We start from the raw sequence: 14,232 nt of genomic DNA, 5'->3' as shown, positions 1-14,232 counted from the left end.
AGAATTTCGAATAATGAGATAAAATATTTAAATTTTACTTTTCTTGTAAAATTCACAAATTTTTAAAAGCTAATAGGTATATTAATTTAATTTAATTGAGTGTTATTTATATTACGAGTTGTTAGATGGTAAGTTTTTATTAATTTTAATCTTTACAATTTATTAATTTTTATAATTCCTTTTATCGGAATGCATGATTTTTGATCGATTTGTCAATTTAACAAAGAATAAATTTTGCATTGACTTTATTAACAAACATAAAAAGCGAAAGTAGCGATAGTTGGAAAAACTCAGATTCGATTCTGTAATTAAATCTTTTGCTCAGGTTCTCAATATTTTTATCTGCTTTTTTTTCCCATGCCACCCTCTTGCTTCTAAGACTTCTTGAAATAATGCAAAGCACCTCTTTCAGACGCGGCACCCTCGTGGCGTGCCTTGAGATCTTAATCTTCTTCAAACTTACGGATCTGCTCACGCGGTTTGTTGCCACTTTAAGATTACACGAGAGAGCGCCGAAACAGTGTCTCCCCGGTCGGATTACGTCACGTTTGTTCTCAGTTGCTCTCTCAGGAGATAAAATCATCCCCTTCTCTTCTGCCGCGCCAGAAAATGCGTACCCCGCATAGAAATTAAAACGCGCGATAAAGCGAACTCTAAATCGCAATTAATTAAATCATTAGTCGCTCGCGTTTCTTTTATGACCGCGGTAACTGTTCTGGGGGATGTTCAAATATCTCGAGATGATTTTGAAAAATTAATAGAGAGGGACGAAGACTTAAAAGAGAAAAATTTCATTATACTTTATAATTATTGCTATCTACTTTTAAGATAATAAATGAATACGAAAATATAGTCACATACTAATAACACTGATGACAAAATAAATATTTTCGTACTGCAAAAAAGTTAAAATTATGCATATAGTAAAACGCGATTTTTATTGACAAGAAACACGATTAACCTGTTTATCTTTTTGTTTCAGGTAAGAATCCATCGCAGCCAATCTCATATCGAAATAAATTCAAAATAGGTAAGATCAATTTCAACAGATTATAATGCCTCTGCGTCTCGCGTTTGCTAGATTCTTCTAGGAATCGTCCGCGAATAACGCCTCGAGCATGTTTGACACGTTTTCTTTAAGGTGCCCGAGCTACCGTCTTGATGCGAACAGACGGATTCGGCGTCCCTAGCCTAATTACAGGGCAGTTCTCCGAGCACCTGCGCCTCTTCTCCCGTTTCGTTTTCGTGCTTTCGCAACGGACACCCGTGAGTCCAATGTGGACATGTGAGAAACGCGATCCAGAATTCCCTAACCAATCTCCCTCTCCGACTAGCATTGTTCTTATGACTACGGAGCCTTGAGGCATCAAAATTACTTACTGCCTCTATTATGTTAATTACTGTAAAATGAGACTAAATTGTAAGGAGCAACGTTGCATCACAATGAATCACAAGATTGTGGCGTATAAAAAATTTCCTATTTGATATTCAAAATAAGAACAAAATATAATTTTTGCAAATCCTAAAAAATTAAAGTTATATTATAAATTATAAAATGAGATTCTTAAATCGCAAAAATTGTTTAATTTGGTATGCACAGTTTCTGAATAATTACAGTCATACTTATACATATTTTATCTTTAAAAAATGCCAAAAATTTCAGAATTTTAAGTTTTTCAAACTAGAATCTTTAAGCTATAAATCATTCAAACTTAAAGATTAAAAAATTTATTCATTAAAAACATAGAAATTGGAAAATTTAAAAATTCAAGAATTATAAAAAAATTGAAGAATATTTAAGACTTAGTATAGTCGCATATTGCTATTTATTTTTAAAGGCAACCTAATAATAAAAATAATCACCAAATAATCGATATGAATGTTATGAGTTTTCGGATTAAATGAGCTTTCAGTTTGTTACTTGATTACTTCAAACTTTTTACGCGATACTCGCATGCTCATACAATTCTTCACTACATGTATAGAAAGACTGCGATTACAATGTGATATGGAATGTAATAGAAACGGAAATTGACATAACACCTGCGACAAAAACTCATCGAACGAATAAAAATTATCTTGGAGGATAAAGGAAACTATTGCAACGCGAATGTACGGTCTCTATTTTTTTTCAAATACAATTAATCAAAATTTTCTCTTAAAGTACTTATTGTAACAATACATTATTATGCGTTATTCTTTATTTCTAGTATTTAACCTACGCGTTCAGTCAATATCAATTTATTTACAAGAACTTATTTTTTGTTGTTAATATTTTGTATTTTTAATTTATCCAATTTTTCAACCACGTTTTTTAATGTTGAAGTCTTAGCTCTGAATTCTGAAGACTCTCTCTTCATTCTTGTTACTTTTTTATTTTTTTTTTTAATTTTTATTGCAGAGTACATGAAATAATTACAACAAATAATCTTCAGTTACATCGAATTTCTCGTGACGCCGCGATGTCGAAGCGTTCGAAGGATACGACACAACGGAATGGGACGGAACGGAGGTGGAAAAATGCGCTCGTTCTTTAATTAACTCGCGTCGCGCGCCATCGAGCTGGCCGACTTTATGAGTCGGCGCCGTGGAAACACGTGCTACGTTTATTAGCACGATGGTCTTTGACCCGTGTCTCGGTTGTGCAGAGCAGCATGGTGGATGCCGATCGTGCAGGAAACTCCATACGGAAGATTTACTATATTGCCTTTGATATATTTCTATATCGGGCATTAAAGAACTTGCTTTCGAATCAGTGGCGTCACGAGAACAAAATCGATAGAATTGCAAAATCAAAACATGAATGTATTTTATGTGAATTCTTTTACTGAAGAAAAGAGTCTAGTAATAGCTATCAAATCTAAGTAAAATAATGTCAATCAAATATTTGGTTGATATAAGCAAAAATTATTTTACTTTTCTAAATAATTATTTTCAAACATAATATAATCAATCGTTTGATAATAATTATTAAATATTTCGAAAAATAAAATTGTTTGGTTATATTAAACTGAACATATTGAAATTATTTGCATTATTTTATTCAACATTTGATAGCTATTACTAGATTCTTTTTCCAGTGTATATAGAAAGAATATGTAACAACAAATAAATCGATCCAAGTTTTTATAAATACATAAAAATTTAAATTTTAAATTCGATATTTATACGAGATATAAATATGAAGATAACAGATTTTATTTCAATCATTAACATTCTTTTGCATATTATAAAACAGAAGTTATTGATAAAAATAATAATTTTAGATGTGCTACTATTTGAAATAATCTCCGTGAAATTTATAAAAAATTTCCTTTTATATATATAATTCAGTTGATATATCAGTAAATTCATATTTGTGTAATTGATGATTTAAAATTCTTAAAATCTCGGAATTAGTTAGAATAGAGTTATAAATCGGAATGAGTTAGAGAGAATTAGTCAGTGAATTAGTTAGTCTCAACGTGCGAGTTTGAGAAGTAACAGGATGAGATGAGCATGCCTAATTATAGAGGTAAAAGTTATAGTAAAAGACGACTTCAGCGAGCATATCTTATTAAATCTTAGTTACAATGAAAGACGTAGCTTAGATAGACGTGACTAATTTGAGATGTGAAAATTAAATTGTATCAATTCCTGTAATCTTCAAATCGGAGTAATACTACACGTGACGAATCACACACAATAAGCCCATAATATTATATTAAATATATTTGTTTAAGTGTCTATCTAAATTAAAACAGCTTTATTTGATAAAATGAATCTCACACATGCTTTGTTTCCTTCGCGATTCTAAAATCAGATTTCCTCATTAACGAGAATCTATTTGTCATCCGGTGAGGAACGGATCCCATTAATAATGACAAAAAATTAAATGTAACGAAGTCGGGTTTATTGCGGATTCACGTTATGAAAGAATTACAAATCGCTCTCGATGCTCGATTCGTCGGGAAGTATCGAATCAACCCGGCGCGTCATTCCAGGGATATTACGCGAGAGATACGATACATACACACGATATATACACACACACACACACATACGCACGCACGCACGCACGCACACGCACGCGCGCACACACACACACACACACACACACACACACACACACACACACACGGAGGCACAGTGTCGCGTTCCAATATTTACGAGCTGAAATATTCACGAAATCACACCGAGGGCGGCGAATGCAAGGGAATGACTTGCTGGACGCGCGCGCGTTCAATTCGGATGACGCGTCGCGACGCATCGCGCGGCCTCGTTCGCACGAAAATTATATACATCAAGAGATGTCGGCGTCGTGAATATTTGATCGGCCGTTACCGTTGCGCGCGCGCGTCATCAATTATTCCGCCGCGGTGCTTTTTCGTAGGCGGCAGCGCGCGGATAACGCGTGTCCCCGCCGTGACAGATGTCCATTATCTACAGCGAGCACGGCGATTTTCAGTGACGATAATTGAACCGCAAGTAGTAGCTACGCCAAGTATAGTGGGAGTGTAGCGTCGCGTGGCGAACACCGTTGTTCGTCATGAAGGATCATTTTCTTCCAGCGCGCTTATACGGCAAGAATCATTAATGATCCTCGTTGTTGTTTTCCCGCGGATACCAACCGACGTTTTCTTGCATACAGATGGGATACGCGCAGTGAGTTCAGGGACCATTAATGATTTAGTGTACGAAATATCATGTTGCAACTTCGTTTCCAATTCTCCAGAATAGTGGTTTTCGTCTGTGCGATATATCTCTCTAGAGATGTATACGATATATTTATTAAGAATATGGGTTAACACTTAGAAATATACTGGAAAGAAATTTTAGAAAAAAAAAAGTTATAATTTTTTTCCAAATGAAAGGTTTTCACCTTTCATGAGAGAATTGTTAAAAGTTACGTTAGATTACAAATTGTTTGCTAATGCAAAGTAAAAAGATACACGTTATTACGCAGACTAGACGTAGGCTGTTGTCGTCCATTGTTACATTTGCAACAAAATACAGTTTCCAGTACGAAGATCGCGGCCTCTCGCCTTCTCGCGACTGCGTTAATTAGCGAACTTTATGAATGCGCCAGCGCATATTAATCCCGTCATTTCCATACGTCGCCGGCGGAGCCGATTCACGTCGGCGTCGTGTAACAGCATTATGAGCGTATTCCATTATTTATAATGTAATCGAGGCCGCGCTTTTGTAGTCTGGCGCGTTACGTAATTAGCACGAGAATTATCGGTGGTACGATGGCGACGACGGTGACCGACATTTCGGTGAAGCCAATTTTAGCTGCGAGCGAAATTGTTGCAAGTAGAATTCGCTATAAAAATACACTTCGACGCAGCATTTAATTAGCTTTTATTCTACTCGTGACACCGGATGGACACTATATTTGCTCGCGTCGTATATTTTATTACCTCTAATAAGCTTATAGCAGGATCAAATAAGCAAAATCAAATCGGATTTATTCATTGTTTTTTTTTTAGTACTCATTTTATACTAATTTGAACCATCAATAAAAATTTTGTACTCAGTACCGTTTTAAAAAAAATGGTGCTGCTAGTTTAATAATCAAGTTAGTAGGATTACATAAAAAAAAAACAAAGGGAAAAATGCAAAGAGCTACATGTGTTTTAATTTATTATTAAAAAAGTTAATATATTGATCCATGCAACAACTCTCAATTAAACTCTATTGGACTTGCGAATAAAGTATTCACTATGAGCTTCACTACGAGCAGAATCAGTCGCTACTCCCACGCTCGTTATAATTTTAGACTTCAACCGTTATAATTCCTACCGCCAAAATCTAAAATTTCAGATTTTGGAACCCTCCCCCGGTTAATTTAGAAACTACCCCGATCAGGAACTACCCCTGTTAAGCTCAATTATCTTAAGACGAATAATTAATGAATGTTTTTATTACCCATTCATACCAATCTGTATATATAAATATGTTTATCTATAAATATGTTTATATGATATATTTTTGTGTAAAATCATATAAAGAAAATTAAGAATGTGAATTAATTAAATAATTGTGCAAAGGAATGGTTGAAGTCTAAAATCTGAAACTTTACATTTTGATATAAATAATTATAGCACTTCGATTGTGGGACATATCGACTGGGACATATTCTGCTCTTAACGAAGAATACATTAAGTCTATATCAGATTATCAACTCTACAGATCGACTTGATTGCCAACTCTGACTGTCGATCCATAATGAACCAATTACCATGAGGCTGACTCATTGTAATAGATCTATTATGAATCGGCAGTCAGAGTTGGCAGACGGGTCGACCTACAGAGTCGGTACTGTGATACGAACTCATGAAACTAACAAGATTAAACTCAATTGAAGGTTAATTGTTTTATGAGTTTAATATATTAACTTTTTTCTTGATGATACAAATATATAAATCCAGTTCTTTGCATTTCTCCCTTTGTTTTCTTTTTTTATGTGAGTTTGTTAGCTTAATATTAAGCTAGCAGTGCTACGTTTTTTATTCAAAATCAAAATAGCACGAGATATAAAATTTTTATTGGTGGTACAAATTAGTACGAAATAGATACTAAATAATTGAGTAGGTTCGATTTGACTTCGTTTATTTGATCCCGCTGACTTATTATTAGAGATTATTTTATTGCTTTTCCTCTTTCGCCTTTCTTTGATTTAAATAATGTAATAACGCTCAAAGTATTATCATGCTTTAGTAATAATTTAAAATAGCCTTTATTCTATTTAAAAAAAAAGAACGTGGGACAATAAATAATGAAACACTAATTTTATTTTACATGTATGGTCTTATTGTGAAATAAACCATTTACATCGAACAAAGAGATTGACTATGTAATAAAATTCGAGAAAAATAATTAAAGACTGATTGAACACAAGTAATTATACATTGCCATTATACATCGTTCCTTTATGATATAACTTCGCTATCGATTGATGTTAAAATATTAGTTAGAATTAGCTATTATGATATCTATAGAAATCTAACTCGTGATTTGTCATACGAATCAACTCGTGTTACGAATCGTAATCAGGTTATCGACCGTTACTGCGTATAGATCACAGCAAAACAACGCAGCAGAAATCAGATTATACATACTAATTTACGTACGAAGTGTGTATTAACATTTTCGTGTATATTATATTTATGCTGTATAACAACGCAAGAGCAAATTTGTACGCATCGAAAATAATACGCTGTTCTAAAAAGTATTAATTAATTATTATGTTTATTATCGAATATCGAAGTTGTCAAACACGCACATATGTGGTGTAAACATATACGGTATATTGTGCAGGATATTATCGACCAATGAGAACCGGTGTTACTGTCGATGTAATTGGATCGCGCACACTACCTTGGAATGAAAATATTATGAATGGGAAATACGATCGCCTCTAAATAGGCTGACCAAGCAATGGCTTGGATTACGCGGTGCTGTCCTAAGTGACACGTCATTGCGATAACGTGTATCAATAATCGATTTCTTATTTCCGTTTCTTCTGAGCAGTAATAGTGGATTTATCAGCAAGTGAACTGAGCGGCAATTATACAAACAGATTATTTTGAATAAGTCGCCTTTTGAGTATTTTTTTAAATAAATACGCGTTTTACGTACACTCTTTTTTAATATTATATTATTACATCTCGCTACGATTTTTGTACGAAAAATAAAAATATTTTGCTGTAGTATACGGCAAAGGTATTCATTCCCGTGTCCCATCGAGGATGTAACCATTGCGAGCTCGCCGCTCCGGTATTACGACATCGTTACAAAAAATCGTTATTCCGATCCGGAAAAAAGTAAAAGATCGCAGAAAAGCGCATCCGGCGCGGATGAATGTCGCTCGCGGACGCTGACGCCCGCGCGTCGATATCGGTTATCGGCGTCCGCGGGCGTCGCCTGATCGATGACCCGCGCGATAGAAATGACGTTTCACAGAACGTCGTTTTGTTCGCCCGCGTATCTAATTTTTTTTCACGATCGCTCGTCGGACACTTTGGCAAACTTGAATAAAGTACCGAATTAACGGTCAGTTTTAGAAAAGTTTACATTGAATTGAAAACTGAACGGGATATTTTTCCTTTGACAAAATCCAATTCGATTTTTCTTGCATGGAAATTCAAACTATTATGGAATTTTAAGAAATAAAATAAAATTAAAAATACAAATCCATAGCACAAACTGTGCTCTCAATTTATTTATTCAATTTATTTATTATTAAAAATACTTTATTTTAATGAAATCTTAATTTGAAGTGAATTTATATTTAAGTGAATAATTAAATCCGTTAAAATTCTAAATATTAATGCAAAATTATAGAATAACATATATAAATCGCTGAAGACATGTCAATTGTCAAATATTTTCAAATTTATTGTAATTATTTTCTTTATAATATTAATTTAAATTAAAGTTTTAACTTTAATTAATCTTCTTAGCTGATTTCGGGTTAAAAGGTTTTAAAAGTAAAGTGAAAAATGTATCTATTGCAAAAGATATTCTGCATATCATATCAGAATATATCATATACGTAACCGTATTCGCTCGTAGAAAAAATTGTGCCGATACAGTCACCGATGTAATCGGGTCTCTTTTGATCGCAATTCCGTAATGAACGAGTATGAAGAATGAAACGCTATTTCGCATGCAAAACGCGACGACGAAAAATAGTGCACGTGAGAAATGACTGTTGGCGCGCAAGAGAGCGCGCAGGATTTGCAATGGTCATTGAATGGCTCTCTCGAATGGAGGATCGATCCCGCGGGATGAAACGGACACTTCGCACGCGCGTTTAATGCACGAGCGTGTATAAATAACGGAATACGTTGAGCCTTTATCAGCAACGAGGTATTTTCGTCTACCAACCATCAATGTAATGTAAACTCAAAATTGCAAAAAGAAAATGAACATTTCTTTTTTCGCGATTTTTATTTCCGATCATGACAATATTTATTTTATATTTTATTACTCTATTTATTAATATTTTACTTTATTCTATTTGTTTCAATTCTGTTTTATAGAATTATATTATACCGAGAGAAATATATGTTTCTTCACAAGGTTTATCATTTGTGAGCGATGCACTTTTTTTTATTTGCCCTTTCCTCGGTTTTTCTCATTTCATTTTATAAATTTAATTTTCTTTTTCCTAATGAGTTGATACAATACAGCGAATTGAAATGAAATCGTATTTTAGGTATAGAAAGTTAATTCTAATCTGAAAATAAACTAAACTTTTTTTTAAAATTAAATTATTTAACACAATTTAAAAAGAAATTGAAATAATCTTTCATAATTAACAGGTTTTCGCAAACTACGATATCGAACGATATTTCCACCAAACTAACAGCAGTCAAATTTACAATAGATGATATTAGCAGCAGATACGGCCCTTCTTTCTGTTCCCTCGCATCGATCGGGAGTAACATTATGGAGACGCAAGTTCGCTTGGCTTTCCGCTCGGCCATGCATCTTTGGCTGCAACGGCTGCTGCACTTCGTGAGGCGCTCCCGGGACGCATAAATCAAAGTCCTCCGTGGAGACTCGCCTCGGTTACGCGCCCAATCCTCTTCACCTCTCCTCTCCCTCCCGTCCTACCTGTTCCTTCTCATTCCAAGCCAGGCCCAGACGGCAGGATTTCTAATTCAAGCTAATCCTTTTTCGCCGCTCTAATTACATTATCAATTCACGGAGGACGGGGCAGGCGCGACGCGGCACGGTATTCGCGTGTGTATTTACAAGCTGCACGGGTGCATACAGCGGTGAATTTACATGCGCTGGCCTGTTGCACGTCCCGGTTGCACGTCGGGCCCCCTGCTTCCGCTCCCCCCCCCCCTCCCCTTGACTGATTTACGACGGTCGAATAAATTATAAGAAGCGGATAGAAGAGAGCATTAGCCCCCGCACATGGGGCGTCAGGTGTTATTCGCTGCAGTCTGTGCAGTTTGCATTGGATGAAACAAGGGTAGGAGAAACAGAGCGGGGGGAGGAGGGGGGGGGAGTACTTTTTGGTTATCGTCGCCCCGACGCAATTGCATCCCCCGTCAAATTGAATCGTAACTCGTTGGGGAGAGAGGGGCGATACGTCTCGCGTGTCGCGCGTCAATTAACTCCGCCCACGATTACAAGCTCCAGGCCGCCGGCAATTTCGACGGAATCGATATTACTCGACTGGCGGAATGTTGGAACGGGTACCTTCTCGGACGCGACGCTATGTGACGCCGACACGACGCGGCACGACACGACATCGCGTCATTCGGCATCGACGGGCTGAGCCATCCCCACGGAATTTTCGACGTCGCGTGGTTTCCCTAAGAGAGTTCCGACAATTTATCCAAACAACGTTTGGATTCTACGGTATTGTTACCTTTATTTATGTAACGTCTTCAAAAAGCTGAATGCAGAAAATTGTGTTACAACATATTTGCATACTACACATTTTGCGTAAATGTATATGTATATTATGCGGAATTAAAGTAATTTCTGTAGAAAGTTACATTTTAGAAATATTCTAAAAGAGACGAGACAATGCTCGACAAGAATTTAATATTAATACACGACGTTATAAATTTGATGAGTTTGGTTAATTGTCATAACAACTGATTCTTGAATTAAAATTCCGCTAAAATTAAATACAGCTAAAATTATGTAAATAAGATTTGCTCATCTATTCATATTGTAAGAAATTAATTGCGAGATTTCCTTTACTTACCACTTAAAAAAAAACTCGTAGGTCAAAAGGTATTTGGTAAAAAAATATCATAGCAAACTTGATTGAATGCACTGGCGCACATTAAAGCTGTTGTATATAAATTGGCGTAAAAAAGTTTAATATAAATTATATGAAACCGTGAAATTCTCAATATATTTTATTATATTTTATAAAATATCAGGTATTTTATCATTTAGGCATTTTATATTCAGATTTTACACTCAGATTAGAAGATTTGTGTAAAACTGCTTTAACCTTTAGATAAGTAAGTGGGGTGCTCAGAACACCCCAAACAAATTTTATTTTTATAGTTGTACTTTTTAACAGTATTATAAAATAAAATTACATTATTTATAGAGAAATATAAAAATAATTAACTTCAAGACTTCTGGACAATTTTTTTTCTTTTTTTTTTTTCTTTAGAACAAGGTTTTTAAGATAATTATACATAGAGTGTTTGTAACCATCTATCTACTTAAAGGTCAACATATACCAATGCGCACAGTGTGTCTAATCGAATTCGTTATCAGTTTTGGTCTCGTCAGAAAGTTTATAAGTAAACTGCTAGAGAACATACGACATTTGATACACCTTGGGCTAATCAAATCTCGCCGAATCGACATTCAATTTAGATGCGTAGGCATATTGATCGAGACTCAGCATTCGCCGCGGTCGACCTTTCGAATCCGCTGAAACCGATCTTTAGATAGTTCTCGTGGGTGGATGCGACGAGGTGATAGGAATGGAAAGGAGAGAGACAAGAAAAATATCGAAGGGAACGGAATGTAACGATTTCCTCCGCAACAATATTCTAGCAGTGTTTCAAACGGGGCATCATCGACGACGGGTATGTACACATGCCGTGCGCGCAGTAAGACTGTAAAGGTTTTGAGGTCTGAGACCGCATCGCGGGCTGACGACATCCCGCTGTTAGGTCGGCCCTTTCAAGTCGACCGCCGCGGCAGCGGGAGGTACGGACCGCGGCGGGCCTCCGATATATTATTACTTGGAGTCATTAATGGTAAACTGCAATTCTCCTCTTTTTCCCCTTCACGAGAATGCCCGCCACGACGTGGCGCGATGCGACGGCACGACGACCGCACGTCGCAGCGCCTGGAATTTGTCGAAAAGATATCAGCATTGAGATATCGATCGAGTGATACAGTGCAATTTTTTATTGTAGAAAAATTTAATCTCCGTTAAACGAAAGAATATATTTTTTTAATTTTATACACTCTAAATTTCTTGCGGCGAAATCACACTCCAGGAAAATGAAAATACAACCATCCTTCACTTCTTGAAGCAGAGTGACAATTTTCACTTTTTTTTAGAATGAATTTTCACTTCGAAAGAGAAAAATTTCATTTTTTTTTGGAGGAAAATTTTACTTCTTTGAAGTGAAAATTGTCACTCCTTTTCAAAAAATGAAATATTTTCACTTGTTTTCAAGAGCGATTGTATTTTCATTCTTTTGAGATTTCACTACAAGAAATTTAGAGTGTAAAATATCCTTTGTGTTATTATTATTATTATTATTATGATGATGACTCGAATTAAATATATTTCGTACTTTTATAATTAACTGCATTTCATATCAAAGGTGTATATAAGTAATGCATTAATAAAGGATTAAAATAGCGTCATATTAAATAATATTTATTTTCATGCGATGGTTGGAAAGAAAAATTTCAGTTTTATCATTTCCGCGAAGTAGACTGCTGTTTAAAAAAGACGTTCATGAGACGGCGCTAGTAGAGTACGAAGGAATAATGATATTGAAAATATAATGCATTTTTGATTAGGAAGAGGGGCATTAATAATGTAAGGCGGTTCTAAAGCGAAGAAGCGCGCGCGGTGATATATAAGAAAAATTCATTTCTGCCGAAGCCAGCCGTTGTTCTCCTCGGGAAGTCGAGTAAGTAATTTCAATGGAAATTTCACGGCGTTATACTTAGCTCCTAAGAGGATAGATGACTGGAAACCGCGCAAGAAAGGATTCTCCGAGATCTCGAGACTGAAAACGCGTTGAAAGAAGCCTTGGGCACGCGGGTACTTTATAGAATTAGATCTCCATTTGCAGAATTAATGTTTCTCTTATAAACAAATATACTAATATAATTTGTGTGAATTAGGCATTGCTTAATTTTAAAAGTTCGACTTTTAAATAATCCACACAATTTTTGACCAGTAAAGTAAAGATATAAATATGATATATTATAGAAAATGCTTCTCTGATTAGAAAAAAAATAAAGGGAGTTGCAATATTACTTTGTGTTCATAATATCAACATTCTTAATTTAGATACTATAAATCTAGATATTTGTAACATAATTCAATTGTATTAGAATAATGTTTTTAATTATTTATATATTTATAAACTAAAGCAAGTCGTAACCAAGTATATCCGAGATTAGTACACAACCTTGCTTTACAACCGTGTAATAATAATTAATTAAAATGTACAACGAGATACTCATGACGTAAACGATGTACTTAAACGATACATTGGTCAAACAACACGCAAAGTTGAATCGTACGCGTCCTAACCGCAGTCACATGACGCATGCGCGTCGGTTGCATTCGCATTGGTAACGAGTGCATCGGCGAAGTGCGGCTAAAAGGGCGCATAATAATTTCATTGTCGGGCGCTCGAGTTTGCAACTTTTTCGAGTTAAATACCGAGAGAGGGCTTCATCCGCTCGATTTCACGTAGTGGCGACGCGTTTTACAACCCGCGAAACAATCCGCGTGCAGTAAGTTCGGTCGCGGTAGCGACCGCATGACGCATAACGCGTCAGCCGCAGCTGTGGCGGGTGCAGCGGTGGACAAACGTAGCGAAAAAGGCATTTCGACAACGATGTCGGCGGGGCCGTGCAATAATTCTCTCATTCAACAACGGGGAGAGCTCAAATGTGTTTGTTCTGGTCGGGCTCTAATTTTCATGACGAGCTCGACGTTGTGCGTTGGAACGAATTACGCCAAGTTGAATGTGGCTCGTCACATTTGCCTCGTTTGTCCGCATAGCTACAACTTTCATTCTAAGGTAGAAATCCTAGAGATGCGAGAAGAAAAGCTCCTAAAGATAGATGTAATCTTTCATTTGTGCAAAATATATATGTAGGAGGTAATCTTCCAATTTTAATATAATAACTAATATTTAATATTTCAACTGTAAATAGAGATAAAACAGTTGCTATGAAATCAGTATACATGTATATACACACACATATATATATATATATATACACACACACACAAATGGGAAATTTGTATTAAATGTAGCACATTTTACACTATTGAATTTATAATGTCAAATTACGTTCAATTAATGCGAATTATTTGTCATTTCTATAGATCGCCATTGTCTGTACTCAACATATCATTAATTGAAGATGATGAAGTTGTTCAAATTCTAAACAATCTAGATTTAGTAAATTAATTTAACTCAAGAAAATGTATTGAATTTAACTCAAGTTTATTATTTACTAAGTATTACGTTGATATGGACATGT

At 35.5% G+C, this 14,232-nt stretch overlaps 1 protein-coding gene across 10 annotated transcripts in view; it reads left to right on the top strand.

Annotated features, from left to right (window-relative positions):
- LOC105152941 (latrophilin Cirl) overlaps positions 1–14,232 on the top strand; it is a 476,845-nt gene that overhangs the window by 402,940 nt on the left and 59,673 nt on the right. Inside the window, exon 5 of one of the 10 annotated variants that reach the window (XM_087406038.1) lies at positions 983–1,030. The exons of the other annotated variants lie outside the window; for them this stretch is intronic. Within the exon in view, the coding sequence (XP_087262164.1) occupies positions 983–1,030 (48 nt within the window). The remainder of the gene's footprint in view (positions 1–982; positions 1,031–14,232) is intronic. 10 annotated transcript variants of the gene reach the window in all.

The sequence above is a fragment of the Acromyrmex echinatior genome, chromosome 4 (genome assembly GCF_024713525.1).
Source record: "Acromyrmex echinatior isolate Ae372 chromosome 4, ASM2471352v2, whole genome shotgun sequence".
Classification (NCBI taxonomy): Eukaryota; Metazoa; Arthropoda; class Insecta; order Hymenoptera; family Formicidae; genus Acromyrmex; species Acromyrmex echinatior.
The sequence above is the reverse complement of the archived record's forward strand: the minus strand, read 5'-3'. Positions and strand labels throughout refer to the sequence as shown.